At 51.7% G+C, this 15,079-nt stretch overlaps 7 protein-coding genes across 7 annotated transcripts; 1 reads left to right on the top strand and 6 right to left on the bottom strand.

The window, feature by feature from the left end:
- Window positions 1-199: 199 nt before the first annotated feature.
- On the bottom strand, window positions 200-1,768 carry CC77DRAFT_1019772 (Sm-like ribonucleo protein). The gene is made up of 5 exons (XM_018524901.1): window positions 1,421-1,768; window positions 1,331-1,339; window positions 1,210-1,281; window positions 748-1,159; window positions 200-698 (listed from the first exon to the last, which is right to left on the bottom strand). The coding sequence occupies exons 1-5, from the start codon at window positions 1,640-1,642 to the stop codon at window positions 589-591; spliced, it is 825 nt and encodes a 274-aa protein (XP_018386381.1). The 5' UTR covers window positions 1,643-1,768; the 3' UTR covers window positions 200-588.
- CC77DRAFT_1030610 (60S ribosomal protein L11) lies at window positions 1,735-2,366 on the top strand (the record flags this gene model as incomplete). Its single annotated transcript, XM_018526599.1, has 3 exons — window positions 1,735-1,737; window positions 1,793-2,154; window positions 2,210-2,366. The coding sequence occupies 3 exons, from the start codon at window positions 1,735-1,737 to the stop codon at window positions 2,364-2,366; spliced, it is 522 nt and encodes a 173-aa protein (XP_018386380.1).
- A 1,048-nt stretch (window positions 2,367-3,414) lies between these two features.
- CC77DRAFT_987581 (hypothetical protein) lies at window positions 3,415-5,636 on the bottom strand. Its single transcript, XM_018536252.1, has 3 exons — window positions 4,937-5,636; window positions 4,419-4,886; window positions 3,415-4,363 (listed from the first exon to the last, which is right to left on the bottom strand). Exons 1-3 carry the CDS (start codon window positions 5,348-5,350, stop codon window positions 3,740-3,742), a joined length of 1,506 nt encoding a protein of 501 aa, XP_018386379.1. The 5' UTR covers window positions 5,351-5,636; the 3' UTR covers window positions 3,415-3,739.
- Window positions 5,637-7,865: 2,229 nt separating this feature from the next.
- On the bottom strand, window positions 7,866-9,601 carry CC77DRAFT_1088963 (hypothetical protein; the record flags this gene model as incomplete). Its single annotated transcript, XM_018529476.1, has 3 exons — window positions 9,154-9,601; window positions 8,287-9,042; window positions 7,866-8,112 (listed from the first exon to the last, which is right to left on the bottom strand). The coding sequence occupies exons 1-3, from the start codon at window positions 9,441-9,443 to the stop codon at window positions 7,866-7,868; spliced, it is 1,293 nt and encodes a 430-aa protein (XP_018386378.1). The 5' UTR covers window positions 9,444-9,601.
- Window positions 9,602-9,885: 284 nt separating this feature from the next.
- Window positions 9,886-10,957, bottom strand: CC77DRAFT_843768 (hypothetical protein). Its single transcript, XM_018533386.1, has 3 exons — window positions 10,670-10,957; window positions 9,989-10,608; window positions 9,886-9,940 (listed from the first exon to the last, which is right to left on the bottom strand). Exons 1-2 carry the CDS (start codon window positions 10,677-10,679, stop codon window positions 9,992-9,994), a joined length of 627 nt encoding a protein of 208 aa, XP_018386377.1. The 5' UTR covers window positions 10,680-10,957; the 3' UTR covers window positions 9,886-9,940; window positions 9,989-9,991.
- Window positions 10,958-10,988: 31 nt separating this feature from the next.
- Window positions 10,989-12,507, bottom strand: CC77DRAFT_1019768 (tryptophan synthase beta subunit-like PLP-dependent enzyme). The gene is made up of 4 exons (XM_018524900.1): window positions 12,355-12,507; window positions 12,204-12,257; window positions 11,881-12,148; window positions 10,989-11,828 (listed from the first exon to the last, which is right to left on the bottom strand). The coding sequence occupies exons 1-4, from the start codon at window positions 12,453-12,455 to the stop codon at window positions 11,073-11,075; spliced, it is 1,179 nt and encodes a 392-aa protein (XP_018386376.1). The 5' UTR covers window positions 12,456-12,507; the 3' UTR covers window positions 10,989-11,072.
- A 749-nt stretch (window positions 12,508-13,256) lies between these two features.
- On the bottom strand, window positions 13,257-14,802 carry CC77DRAFT_843724 (protein prenylyltransferase). Its single transcript, XM_018533385.1, has 3 exons — window positions 14,155-14,802; window positions 13,665-14,054; window positions 13,257-13,614 (listed from the first exon to the last, which is right to left on the bottom strand). The coding sequence occupies exons 1-3, from the start codon at window positions 14,499-14,501 to the stop codon at window positions 13,296-13,298; spliced, it is 1,056 nt and encodes a 351-aa protein (XP_018386375.1). The 5' UTR covers window positions 14,502-14,802; the 3' UTR covers window positions 13,257-13,295.
- Between the last annotated feature and the right edge of the window lie 277 nt (window positions 14,803-15,079).

The following is a 15,079-nucleotide window of genomic DNA, read 5'->3' as shown; positions in this document are numbered from 1 at the left end:
GATGCCAAGCAATAATTGGGGCCGAACGAACAGGGACCGGGAACCGCAAAGGGCTTCCGACAACGGGAAGGACTTCACGTGCACATTGATGCAGCCGGAGATACGAGGAAATAGAACAAGTGACTGGAACGATTACACATGGGTCACTTTTGTACGGTCGGCGAATTGCACGCTACCTCTCTAGTGTTGCATAAGATAGGGTATGAAGCTAGGGACTCATTCATCTCACTATGACAGACACTCAAGATATGGGTACATTTGGACTTGGATGATTGGAGCTACAGTCATGTCTTATGGTGAAATGATGCGACTGTTTCTTGTGAATGCATTTAAGCCAGTGGTATATTTCCTGTTCCTCAACCAAATCTCAGTACACTTTTGAACTTGGTATCTCGCTCTGCCGGTGCTCCTCACAATCGCTGATTGTAACGCAATTTAGGGATACGCAGTCCCTTGCGACGTGTTGGACGTGAGTTTGGTCCTCTTCCAAGGTATCTCCTGAGATGTGTGGTATGGGCACGCGCCGTGTTCGATGGTCCAATGCCAAATCTTTCTAGCGATATTTCATTATGATCGTTCATTGTCCTTTTATCTGCCACCGAAACCAGGAGGTCCACCACGACCAGGGAAGCCGGGCGGTCCACCGAAGCCTGGTGGTGCTCCGAATCCGGGAGGTCCACCAGCGGGAGGGAATCCAGCTGTAGATGGTTAGCAGGTGTTCTCAAGATATGCTCAAGGGGAACGTACGTGGTCCACCTGGAGGGCCGCCACGACCAGGGAAGCCAGGCGGGCCTCCGAAGCCTCCAGGTGCGCCTGGGAAACCGCCTCCGAACCCAGGGCCGGGGCCTCCAACACCAGGAGCTGGCCCAGTAAGACCGACTGGGAGACCACGTCCGGCAGGACGAGCAACACCGGGTCCTGCAGCCAGCGCGGCAGCAGTAGATGGTCCTCCAGCGCTCGCGCCAAGTCGCGCGGCAGGGTCTGCAGGCGGTGGTCCGTCGACAGATAACGAGATTACATGCGCGCCACGAATGATGGTAAGTCCAATTGCGCGTCGCTCTTCAGTCTCGGTGACTTGCTGGGTTGCGCCGGGTGCGGCCTTGCCCCTTCTTCGTGTGCGTCGGAACTCTTCTGTGTCGGCGAGAACGAGGTTCATGTGCTGCAGAGCTGGTCAGCAGAGTAGAGGGGGAAACGGCGGGCGACGCTGACCTTGTCGAATGCGAGCATCTGCCCGACCATTTGTCTGCCATCCTGCAGAGTAACTTTCATGCGGTAGTTGATCTGGTTCTGTGAGTTGCATGCGACTATGAGCGGAATCTGGAGCGCTTACTAGATTTTGCTATATCACCAGGCGTCAGTCAGTTTCTATGCGCGTCTTCTCTCAGGCCAAGGACTCGAGCTGCTAGGCAGATTTACTTACCATCTTTCCCTGTCGGTTTGCGGCGCCAGACATGATTGGTAGTGCGCGTCCGAGGACGACTGGAAGCTCAGAAGACGGGTGGGTAAGAGTATGGAGAGATTGTCCCCTCGACGTTGGCAATGGGCGGGGCGTATAGAGCTGTTTGTTCGCGATCAAAGAGTTCGTAGCTACCGCATCGCGGCCTGGCACGTGCACGGCGGGCTTGGCTCGCTTCGCACACATCCGCTCCCAGGTGCCAAAATCATTTTACCGCGACTTCAACACCAGCGACACGACAACCCACCCAACGACTACTAACCTCCGCAGTCATCACCATGGTACGCACCGCACCACCATCGCCAATTGCTCTGCGCAAACTAACAGCCATGACAGTCCGACTCCAAGGCCTCCAACCCCATGCGGGAGCTCCGCATCCAGAAGCTCGTCCTCAACATCTCCGTCGGCGAGTCTGGTGATCGTCTCACTCGTGCCGCCAAGGTGCTCGAGCAGCTGTCCGGTCAAACTCCCGTCTACTCCAAGGCCCGCTACACCGTCCGTACTTTCGGTATCCGAAGGAACGAAAAGATCGCCGTCCACGTCACCGTCCGTGGCCCCAAGGCCGAGGAGATCCTCGAGCGTGGTCTCAAGGTCAAGGAGTACGAGCTCCGCAAGCGCAACTTCTCAGAGTCTGGCAACTTCGGTTTCGGTATCAGCGAGCACATCGACTTGGGTATCAAGTACGACCCCAGCATTGGGTATGTGGAATCTGGATCCTGAGTGAGAGAGGGAAACATTGGCTGACTGGAGCAGTATCTACGGTATGGACTTCTACGTCTGCATGACCCGCCCCGGTGAGCGTGTTGCCAAGCGCAGGAGGTGCCAGAGCAAGATCGGCGCTTCCCACAAGGTCAACCAACAGGAGACCATCAAGTGGTACAAGAACCGATTCGAGGGTATCGTCCGATAAACGTATCGTCGATTTGGGGGGAAAGGAACGAAGTGAAGATTTTGCACGATCACCAGCATTTTCGGTCTCGGGGGGTTCGGTCCTACGGAGTCCTGGAATGTATCTTACAAAAGAGCAAGCATTGAACTTGCGGCCTATCAATGGAGCGACCTTGTCTCTAACGAGCGGGTCTACGATCACAAAAGCAATGGAGGCTTCACTTTGGTGAATGTTCCGCATAACCATTGTGTGATCATCCTCATGCTCTTTGCTGTCGCATGTGATGTGTCTGTTTGTGTTGTACTGACATGACAGGGTCCGACTAGTACACCCAGATACCTCAATGCCATCAACACTTGATCTACATGTCTGTGCTGGACGAGTGTGATGGCTGTGCATTACGAGATTTAGGTCACGATGAACATTCCGTCTAGATTCGCAAGCGACACCTCTACGAAGGCTAGGCCCTCCACATATGACAACGATTCATGAGTATCTTGTCACTTTATGCTTGCATGCTCAATGGATAGACGTCTTCTGATCGTGACGATGTTCGTCCTAGCACTATCTCTTTACACAAAATGATCCACCTAAAACTAGTCATGTAGTCATGGTAAATACATGATAAATATATCGTCGTTGAACATATATCCTCAAGTCCACTCGGTGCTCAGCCACGCCATTGCGTAATCGCATGTTCATGCGCTGTGCCACAGGCATCCCGAGCGTTAAAGAGAGCTGGGCGGTTGCAAACCCTGTAGGCCTGTTCTGCGGCCTTGGATCACAGCGGAGTAGTTTGGCGTGACGCTCAGGCTGTGTGCGTGGCGTAGTGCTTGACATTAATTGTGAGGCGTGGGTTTGCGTTAATTTGAGAGGGATTGGAAGATGGTGGGAGTAATGCAATGGTTCGATAGACACGTGACGCAAAAGGAAATAATGTCGAAGTCTGTGTTACATTATGTATTGAAGATTGTAGTAGCATCAATCACGACATATGCACAAAAAGAACAATGATGTACGAAAGGCAAGATCTTGATATTGCATCTAGCATTCTCAGAGATCGCGATAAATCTTATTCTACTCTGTTCTGTTGTAGTAATTCCACAACCCCCATGTCATACAACGAGAGGCGTAGTGAAGAGGCATTTTACTTCAAAGGTATCTTAAAATCCCAGCCCAAGAACACCGACCAGATTAGCGATAGACAGTAAAACAAAGGAAAAAATAAGCCCAGGCCGAAGCCTCGCTTGAAAAGGTGGAAGAATGTACATTTCCTGATATCGTTTCGCAAAATCCATGCAACCAGATTCCAGATTGATTGAGAAGAGAAAGGGTACGATGCGCGCTAAATCAACAAATCAACATACACACGCGCGAACAGCAAGCTCAAAAGCTTATCGCTGACCGGTCACTGAAGACCCAAAGTCAAAGCCAGTGGGCTGCTGTTGCTGTGGTGGTGGGTATGAAGGCGATGCTAGCGGTGTGTAAGCACCGGGGATGGGAACAGCAGCATACTGCTGTTCACCTGGTGCGGCATCGACGTGATCGTTCCTCCTTTCTTGGAATCCTGGGGATGGTAGTGGTGGCGATACGGTGCCAGTCCGTACTGGTGCAGAATCGAAGCCGTCTTGCTCCATTCTTGGTGTTGCACCAGTGACCTTGATAGGCGGCGCCTGGAGGGTGAATGGCTGGGGTTGGGCAATCTCGCGCGCGTATGCGTACTGCACCTTGTCGCTCTCGCCAGCTTCCGCTGCAGAGTGCGGGTCAACGTACATTGGGTGGCCTGGAGGTGGGCGCCAACCGCCTGAGCGGGGAGACATGGGACCAAAGCCAGGGGTATTGGGTGCAGATTGCGAGCGGAGCTGGGCAAGGTAGAGATCAGATCGGGCACGGTCGCGCATGGCCATGGACTTGCGAAGCTTGCGCTTGGACCAGAAGCGGTAGAAGACGATTCCGTAGATGGCGATAACAAGAACCTCGATTACGACTTCGATGATGCAGCAGACAAGCGCCCAGTTCTAGTAGATTGTTAGTACCTGGCTTCCTTTATCGTAACAAAGGTATTGTGCTTACCTGGAGACGGCAGACAAGGCCATAAGCAATGTCGTCTTCGAAAAGGTGTCGTCGCTTGTTGTCAACGCAAGACCAGCCCCACATATCCTTGTTGTTGTTCTGCGCTTTACTTTGGTTGAACGCGGCTGCACCAACACCCCACATGACGATACTGAAGATGAAAAACCCGACAGCAAAGACTGTGTAGTACGCGGCAACCTTTTCAGCCCGATGATGACCTCCTCTCCAGTAGGCGATGATGACGAAGATGGACATAACCAGAGAAACACAGGCGATCGAGAGCAAGAGGATTTGAGGCCAAACTTTGGTGTTGTCGGCCCATGGTGGTAGGCCGTTCCTTGGCGCGAGAGTCTTTGTGGCGTTGAAGATAGCGAAAGCACTTGCAACCATGGCAAGAACAATGAGCGAGCAAGCAAAGTTGATGCCTCGCAGGAAGATTTTAGCTAGTCGAACACGAACTTTGATTTTCTAGGTATTGTTAGCAACTGTACTGAACTCAATATTGACCACAGACGTACCAAGTCCTTTGCTTGCTCCCTGTCCGTCAATGCCTCCCGCTTCTCAAGCTGATGCTCTTCCCGAAAGGTAGGGCTCATGATTGACATTGCACCACCTGGTGTCCGTGGAGGAGCGCCAGGCGACTTCAACGCGCTCTTGAGGGGAGTCTTTGGCGTTGGTGGAGGAAGGTACCTCCGATCGGTCTCTTCCATCTCGACGGATTGCATGTAGCCGAAGCCTGTATCTGCGATCTGAGGTTGTGGCTTGTAGTGGTTGGTTGGGTACTCGAGAGGTGACCGAGGAGGATCAACCGGCGAGTGGACTGATGTTGCTTCGGCGAAGCGTGCTGTGCGTGGTGTCCTGACGTCGAGAGAGTCTTTGGAGCTTCGTCTTTCAATCGTAATCTGGGTAATCTTCTTATCGTTGGCGGCCATTCTAAAACTTTCCAAGGTTCACTCGAGGAAGTTGGAGGCTTTCATGTAGTGGAGACGGATGAGAGACAGGTAGGAATGTGCAACAAAACGACAACGACTAGAATCCAGCCCAGCTTAGACCAGTCGCAAGAGGTTAAGAGAGACACTTGATAAAAGACGCACGACGTATTACAATAAGAGACCTGCTGGAGAAAAGAAAAGGTCTGGCAATGGGCGAAGCGCTGGGCTTATAGACTCGGGGCGCTTGGAAGAGGGAACGGTCGAGGATTGGATAGTGGGGGAGCACGGATGGTAGCAGGTGGAGAAGGTTGCGATGGGAAAGCGGGCGGGTACTTACAACGTTCTAAATGTATGGCGCCTAGAAGAAGGCTGCTGGGAGTACTGCAGGTGGCCGTCTGATAGGCTGTCTTGGGAGACGAGCTGGATGCCAATGGCGCGCAGAGGAGAGAGGGGAGTGGTGGCCCAGAAATAGACGCCCGGGTGAAGTCAATAAACGATTTACAAACGATGCGCATCCAGGCCTGAACACTGCAGCGGGAAGAAGCTGGTTTATGGGCAAGTCTGACAAGGTGCTTATGCTGTCTGTCAGCGTGGCGATGGCTGTTTATCTCCCACGGCTGTCAGATGGGTCAGTCGTGCGTGTCTTCTCTTGCGCCTCGAGCCGTTGCGAGGACCCTCAGAGGTATAGGAAAAACGAGAGACGGGACCATGCTACCACGCCTCGTGCCCTCGGGAGCGAAGTCTGCCCAGCGAGTTAGCGTCGCGGTCGGCAGGGCATAGATTTGCTGACACCCAATAAGTGCAAGACGTTTGACGCCTGCAAAACGCGACATGGTGATTGTCGCCGGTGAGTGGTTGAAGGGTGCAGGGACAGTGCATTAAACAGAGTGTGCGCTAGGGCACATTAAGCTTGCGGGAAGCGCGCAGGATTATCTGACGACCAATGGCGGCGGGAAGGAGCTCCCAAGACGAGAGGGAAGGCGCCGCCCCGCTTTGATAGCGGCCCACACCACCGTCGAGTCCAAAGCCGACTTCGACTCTCTCCAGCACCGCAAAAGACCAGACGCTGTCGCACACTCGGTCCAACTTGGTGACGCCAGCTGCAACGACATAAAGCCATCCGCGTGTCCGCTGCCACTTCATCAGCAGCCTGTCTGGATCAATTTCAAGACGCCTTGGCTGTAAGCAACTGTCAATGCCGGTACGTGGTGATGTGAGCGCTGCTGCATCGTGTGCCCAGGGTCTTCTGCGCCTATCAGAGCCGTCACCCAGCTAGAGCCTGCACGACCAGGCACAACCTATGCCAAGTCTTCTCGGATCGCCTCGCTAGCACCCCATCCAGACATTTGCCTGCATTCCCTCGGCCCTCTAACTGTCTTGAGGTAGTTTTGTTTCGTTTCGTTTCTTGCTGCACGGTTATTTTGGTCCACGGCTGCATCGTGGGGTAGTATGAGACCATAGCAACGATGCTGCACGCTGCCAACAGGGAACTATCGTCCTTCCGCTGGCGCATCCGAATAATTCACGAGGCCACGTTGATCTTGGTGGGTGGCATCGTTGCGTGAGTGTATCTTTCGAGCGAAGAGAAGCTACCATGGGCTGCGCCCATTCCGCCGCACCGACTACGCCCCAGGGCCGTCCCATCGTGCAGATGCCCATGGTGCAAGCAGTTATCGGTCTCAGCTCACTCTACCTCATAGTCGAAACAACAACGCCCTTCCACGAATGTCAGAGAGCACGAGTCTGAGCCAAATCTCTGCACTCTACAGCCCAAGAATATTCCCATCTCCCTTCGCTTCATCGTGCCGCCTGCACTCGCTTTTGCCACTCCTACTTGCCGTGCTAGCAGCTAGGTCTTACCAACCTCCCATCTTCATCAACCTAATAATATCCTATTTCATGCATATCCTCATTCCCATGCCGATAATCTCACTACACTGGGACCATCCGTTCCCCACCGGATGCAAGGTGATCAGCCGGGGCCTAAACGGCCGTGTAACCGGTTTCGAAACAATTTTACCTTCTTTTAGTCTCGCTTCCTTTTCGCTGGGAATACCTCATTCGAGTGCGTCCTCTTCCTTGTCGCTTTGATATTGTTCGTGCAGGAAGACACACTGCTTTCTGATGTATTTGTCGTCACTGGGGCCGAAAACTTGTGTGGTCGTACGACACTTTGGCCGATTCTGCCTTTCCTCTCGCTGCCCTTCCAGGAACAGTGGTATTAATAGCCATATGTGACGGAGACTACATAGGGCGATACAACATGGATGTCGGAAGAAAGAGACGTGATAAAAGTAGAAGTTCGACGTCAGACAAGAAGATGCAATTTTAGTCAAACGACGAACCCCATTGAGGGTAGGTAATGAATACAAGGGCACGATGATGCTTGCTTGGAATTTTTACAATGAACTGACTAAAGGACGAGGACAAGAATGACGCAGTGGGTTCATTCTCGCACTCTACAGATAGGCTCGGATGCCAAGAGGACCTTAGTATTTACAGCTTCAGCATGGAACTAACTGAACTTCCTGTCCATTCCGGCATTTTTAGCGTAAAAAAGCGGATCAGGAACCAACACATCCTCCTCATCGCTCGATGACTGTTCGCTGACTTGATACCTGTCCAGCTGTTCGTTTGCGACTCCTTGGCACGCGAAGCTGATATCCGAAGTTTTTCTCTTCTTCCCTACATGTACACCGTCTAGAGTCTCCATCGCCGTTTGCTTGAATGACTTACCAGCTTCGTACGCAGGACCTACAAGTCTCCCGCGCCAATGTATTGTGTAAGAATCATCGCTTTCGTCTACCTTTTCTTTCTCACTACCCTTGCCAATTCTCTTCGAGGGGCTAAGATGGATTGTCGGGAAGTGGAAAGCTCGTGGCGAAGGCCGCCTGTCCTCTTTCTTACTCTCATGGATGCTAGGCGGTCGAGGTAACGGAGCGCCGGTGCGCGTAACGGGAAGTGACACGGCAGCTGCAGGTCCGCCAACTCCACCGCACTCTGCAGCGACATTAACTGCGATACCTTCGCCCAATATCATTAGTGGACCAGGATGAGAGATCTTGGACTTCAAGGTTTGAGGTGCCTTAGAAGGCGAATGCTTCCACCACGTATGGGCCGTCTCTTTCTCAGTGCACTGTTGAGCATCTCGTGATGTTCTGTCCTTGGGATTTCGTACCTTTGGAGGCGCTTGTATCGGTGGAACAGGAGGAAGAGGTTTGTTCAAATCGACAATGCGTTGTACATGCTTATGAATAGCTACAGGCACGTCATAGCTCGAGCTGGAGAAGCCGGAGTCTCTTCTCAGATCCGGACTCCCAGATTCCTTTTCTTTGCGTCCGCTTTGATTTTGTGGTGTTCGTGGTCGTAGTGGTGGGAAGAGTGCTTCATTGGGGCTTGTTGATGATGGAAGAGGTAGGCATGCTGTATTTATTTTCCTAGTCGTTGGTTCAGATGACATGTTCTGAGATGGTTCATCGTTAGCTCGTCTATGATTTCGTGCCTGCTGATACGCTTCCCACACTTTCTGCCCCTCGCCCTTAGGACCTGCTTGGTAGATCTCCTTAGCGGCGCGGAACAACGGCGTTGAATGTTCGGTAGCTTGCGGCTGAGCGTGTACGTGCTTCGAGCATGTAGCCGAACCCGTAACATACGACTGGTGTAAATCCTGTTTCTGCCATGAACTGTTGGTGCTTGAGTTATGGTCGTCTATTGAAGCTGGGCAATGAGGAGGTAAATTCACTTCCGGTTCCTTCATAGTTCGCTCGAGCATCGAGAAGTCAATGAGTTTGAGTGTTGATAACGGAGTGTCCCGATTTGAGACATTAGTACGAACTGCAGTAGACTCTAGTGGCGTTGTTTTGAAATCATTTATTATTGACAGCGGCTCGTGCCGCCTAACAGAAGTATCTTCGACGCTGCTCGGCGAGATAATTTCTCGAAAAATGCGTTTCGAGGTTTGATTTTCAACATCAATGTTTCTTGCAGCTGTTGTTGAAGGGCCAGCTGTGATCCATTTAGTGCTTTTAGTGTTACGCCTCATGCGGTGTTCATTCTTGGTAAAGGGATTAATGACTGTCCGGGGGTTAGCCATGGCAAAATGAATCGTCCTATCAGGTATGCTCCTGCTTTCGGTATTTCGTGGATAGACTCGCCTTTTTGTTCGATGCTAGAGCAATTGGTAATGAGGTGAGAAGCAGATACGTGAGATTAGTGACTGGGACTGAATGAACGACGAGAGAGTCCACCCAGATAAACCTCAATAGCATAGAAGATTTTGAACCAAGTTAAGAGTCAAGGTCGAGTCGAACGTTACGTGCATGTGAGACAAAGCGTTAGGGGACAGAATAATGCTACCGCTTACAAAGTTCTTGTTTAGGGCGTACGAGACAATAGAACAAAGCATACGCAGCCGTTGTTGGCTTGTTAGTCTACTCTTGTTCGATTATGTAACCGGTTGCCTTTGGCTTTATAAGTGACATTGACATGCATTTCACAAAGTTCGCTAAGGTCTTTCACGTCAGCAGCGGTAACGAAGAATTCGAGCCCAGCTTTGCTGCCTAACAACCATCTCCTGTTGGACATCCAAGTCTGCCACACCCTGTAAGCTTTGGTACTGCCACAAATTGGGATACTCACTTTCTATCCATCATTAGCCTTCTCATACGAGGTATGTGGAGCCACATATGTTGCAATGCCGTTCAAGTCCGATAATGCAGAAATGAGATCTTTCTGAGATTCACCCAACTTTTTCAGCACCTCCATTAGATTCTCCGTCTTAGGAAGAGTGCCTTGCTTCATTTGGATCCACGGAGTAAGCAGCTTGAAAGCAGTTGCGAATCTCTGCTCAACCAGATAGAGTTGATGATCCAGCGGAGTGATGGGCAACCTGAGCAAATCTGAAGTCGACACAGCCCCGCCCTTTTCATCATGCACGCTCTGCTCTCTTGCAATTTGATCGCACCCAGCTATCACATACTTTGTTGTTACCTTGAGCCCTAGCGGTAGTTCTTCGGTGCACGTTACCCCGTCTGGCTGGCTACACAAGGACGCTTTGAACTCCGACCGATCTTTCTCAATAAGGAAGTTCGACATACTTGACACAGAACCTGGCTGTATACGGACTCTGGCGGATGAATGTGGCCAGAATATTTGTGACAGCACAGAATGATTGTGCAGAATCTCGAGGACGTCATCGTAATTGAGGCTGTCTGGGAGGGGATATGTGTTTCTGCCGCCTTCCTTTGTGGAACTATAGTCTTGCTGTTTGTTAGATATCCTCCTGACATTCCTTAGAGGTATTTTTGAGGGCCCACGTACGAGATGTCATTGTTCTAGATGTTCATCTCCCTGAACTTTTCTGCTAGTGGTATGTTGCTGCTTGGGGGAAAGGGCGGGATACGTTAATTTTGATAGTGGCAGACCGCGGTCTCTGAGATTTCAGCAGTTTTGCCTTTGGTCTTGCAGACTGACGTTAGGTGTACATCGGAATAGTGGGGAAATTTCCGGAGGGATGCTTAAACGGCAAGGACGGCACGCATAAGTCACGAGGGGATGCGTCACCCATTTGGACAACTCTTGAGCTAAAATGTGACGATTGAAGACAGGTAGAATAAAACAGAAAGGTTTTGTCATTATACGCCGTCATGAAAGCGCTTACATATATAACGTGATCTATAAAGGAAATTCGTAAGAAGAGAAGAGAAACGAGAGGACGTAACTCCTAGCCGGAACACTCCACACACTCAACCTCAATACCCTCGATCACAATAGGCTTGCTGTACTCACTGGGTACATTTCCCATATCCATATCCTTCACACTGCCAGTCTCACTCTGAGTCTCACTGCCAAGCGCAGAATCGCTCTTCCTCCTCCTTGCTTCAGTCTCTTCCTCGATGTACGCGTACTCGTTCCTCCAGTCGCACAACATCTTACTCGTGACATTGCTTCCTCCGCAAAGCACAATCACAACTTTGTCTTCTGGTCGAACGGGGCGACCAAGTGCTTTCTCGAGCCGGCCGTCGTAGCAAAGAGCAACATTGATGCCGCAGGCGAGCTCGACCATGATACGTTCGTCGTCTGCCAGACGCCAGCAGCCCATAGCCGCTTCTGCGTCAGGTAGGACTACGCTTCGGACGTTGCCTCGCTGGGCATATTTGTATGTGGCGTCTGTCACACGGGCAATGCCTAGACTTGTTGCTTGGGATGTGATCTTGGGCAATGTGATAACTTCCTTGGCTTGAAGTGCTGCATTCAAGCTCTCGGCACCAGCGGTCTCCAAGGCGAGAATGGTTGTCTTGCTCATTTGATGGTTGTCCATGGATTGACAGATACCGTTGATCAAACCACCGCCGCCGACAGAGCAGATCAACACGTCGGGCTCGCCAAGCTGAGCGGCGATCTCGTCCATGCAGGTACTGTTTCCTTGCCAGATATCTGGGTGATCAAAGGGTGGGCAGTAGATGGTTTCTGTCTGTGCCTGCAGATTGTGTCAGCCTCTCGCCTTGTCTGGGATATAGAGGGTTCCGTACGTAGGGTATGATGTGCTCCTTAAGGTATGCATCTGCATCTTTCCAAGCTGCACCATACTGAATGACTTCATATGCACCTGCTGCTCGTAGCTTGGCTACCATCAATGGTGCTGTGGAGGTTGGTACGACAACAGTGCAAGGCAAGTTGAGAGCACGAGCCGAGTGAACAGCAGCGAGCCCTGCATTGCCGCCGCTGGATGCGAAGATGTGAGGGCGCGAGCCTTGTGGGAGTTCTTCGAGACGGCGGAGGATGTAGTTGCCAATGCCTCTGTCCAGGTGTTAGCACTTGTGTTAGGTAGTGTCTGCAATCGGCGAATGCTTACCTTGACTTGAATGATCCAGAGGGTTGGAGATTCTCCAGCTTGAGGAAGATTCTGCTTCTACGATTTAGAATTCCCTTTTCTTCAAAGTTGATGACATGATATGCCATGGAGGGGTGGAGGGGTAACGGGTGAAGAGGAAGTGTGACCGTACCATCCTGCTGCTTCTGATAATGCGTACGACTCTCTCAACGGAGTTTGCACCCAAGGGCTTTGCTGGGGCTCCTCGTTGACGTAGCACTCCTTAACAGCCATGACGAAGTATGGAAACAGAATGGGGTATCACAGAAAGGTATTAGAAGCAAGCGTAGACTCAGGAATAGGTAGACAAGAAGCTCGGTGTTTGACGTTCAGAAACTCTTTGTTGATCTGAATTCGAGGGCACCAGAGCCTTTCCTTTATCTTTACGATGATTTCTTATCGCTCCGCAAGCACCCGCAACCCTAGTGTCCATGTCGATGGGCCAGAGGGGTAAGGAAGCATGGTGGCACACCGAATCTACGATATGTTGTATCGATTACCCTATAAAGTGCATAAATTACCCTATAGATACTCGATAAGGAACAAGCGACCACGCTGCCACTGCAAAATGACACAAGCATGAGACCGGTACTCAGCAGCTTGGGCCAGGGTTTGGATTTCCAGAAGCGGTTATCAACGGCGGGACTATTTTCTGCCTGGGTTTGCCGCCTCGAAACAGTGGTGGACTTGGCGCCATCTTGCCTATCAGAGGACGCGCATCAGCTGTCCATGCGGGTGGTCAGTCCAGAAGGCTCGGAACCGATAACAACTCGGCGAAACAGTGAAGACGGGGTTGGCTGGGAGGCTGATGTTAGGATGACACGATGGGGTCGCGGAATTGGCGCGAGGGATCCCCGACGGAAAGGAAAACTCTCGCATTTCAGTGGAAGACGCGTCCATGCTCCCTTCACTATCCAGCTTTCCTTCGATAGCTATCGTCATTTCAGACAGGGCTTCCCCAGAATGAAGTTTGCATGCGGACGTCCGAACACATGACGCGGATCCGCAAACGGTATTAAAAACGCTAATTGGGTATCTCTGTGATGCTTTTCAAGTTTACGCTAACACTGGGATTTAAGCAGCAACCTTCGGGTGATCGAGGAGGCCTTTCCTGAAGTTCCAGTAGTTTGCGCGGATCGGGTCGTACTTGGTGGCCAAAAGCTCCAGGGCTTTCTCCGCATTCTCTTTGCTATCTTCTTCTTCCGCATATATGTCCGCTAGAAGATCGAGGGCGTGGCTCGAGTGGACATCGTCTGGCTTCCGCACATCAGCGAATTCACCCGCAAAGTCCTTGAGAGTCGACTTGGGAAGTTCCGCTGCGCGAATGATGCCCAAGATGTAGTTCCATGTGCTCTGGTTCTGAGGAGCTTTCCGGATGGCTGCTTTGGTGTACCTGGTAGGCTTAGTATAGTCGAGCAGCTTATAGGGACAACAGAAACATACTCTATCTCCCGTTCCACAAGATCGGCACTCGGCTTTCCCTCGCGGCCGCCAACAACTAGGTAGTAGCGATGATTCCAGGCAGAGTTGTTGCGCACATCCTCCTCGATCATGCTGTGTGTCCACTCTAGCTCCTCAGGCTTGTCAAACAGATCGAAGCGCTTGACCAACCATTGCCTGTAGCTCCACACATGGTAGTTCTTGGAGTCAAGCTCCAGCATAGAGTTTATGAATTCTGGTTCGCCCTCGCATGAGCCGAGCTCGTCGATGATGGTATGGCGGTGGTGCCAGATCTGGTAGTTCTTGAGGTGCTTGAGTGCGGTCGGGTTGAGCCATGCGATTTCGTCTTTCAGTGATCGCCCGATCTCCGAGATGGTTTTGGCGCGGTAGAGCCTGCGGGGTGTTAGTAGTGCAGATGTTGGAGAGCTCCTCGCGCGACTGAACACCAGCGTCTCCTCCGAAACTCCGCGACTCGACCGAGTGTCGGACTTACCAGACAGTGTAGTGTGCTGGGTTCATGCTGATGATGTGCTCAGTAAGGCCAAGGACTCTCTCGCTGAACTCGTTCTTCGCCATGACGGCGCGCAGGTAGCCCATGGCCTCGCTGTATTCTTCCGAGTACGCGATGGCAGCGAGTGGATGCAGGCCGCCGTCATCCTGTGGAAGTGGCACAATGTCCGCCCACGCCTCGTCGTCGTGATAGTATTTTGGCATCTTTCCCTTTATGCCTCTTGCCTTGGGGTTAACAGAATTTGCGGTCGTGGCTAGCAATGCGCGCAGTAGACGATATGGCGACAGGAGGATGACCTTGAGCCAGGCGCGAATGAAGTTGAAGGCCATAGTGGGGGTGCACTTGAGCTTATGTCCGCTGCTTGGCAGAAAACCACGGCCACCTCGCTCTTTTCATCAACTTGGACAGAACAATAGCAAGACATTTTCACAGGCATTAAACACACCTGAACTCTGCCAATTCACTCAGCCCTCTGGTCGTGTGACGACACGCCCAAGGCGTTTCGTGTCACCAATGTTCGCTGGGAATAAGGGTACCCCTTCCGAAAGACTTAGCAGTGACCGATATGCCACAAACAATACCAAGACACTTGGATCTAGCTGTGGCTTGAGGCTATGCTTTCAACCTGTAACGCTACTTGAGGCGAATCAAGTGTTTGGGTTCGATAATGGGAGCTCTCACCTGGACATGGCGACATGGCAGCTTCTGTATCAGAGGCGACCCGAGACGTACCTTCCTTCCCCAAGCATGACTTCAGCATTCGGTGTCCGCACTTTCTTCCACTGAAAGATAGCAGATAAGCGGCCAGCGAAAGGAGATCCAGAGAGAATGGGGTCATCTGCCGCGCTTCCTCCTTGTCTTACAACCCCACCACGCCACAGCAGCCTTCACTATAGCACACGCAAGG

This window comes from Alternaria alternata (assembly GCF_001642055.1).
Source record: "Alternaria alternata strain SRC1lrK2f unplaced genomic scaffold CC77scaffold_9, whole genome shotgun sequence".
In the NCBI taxonomy this organism is placed as follows: Eukaryota; Fungi; Ascomycota; class Dothideomycetes; order Pleosporales; family Pleosporaceae; genus Alternaria; species Alternaria alternata.
Note: the sequence above shows the minus strand (reverse complement) of the source record. Positions and strands in the feature narration are given on the sequence as shown.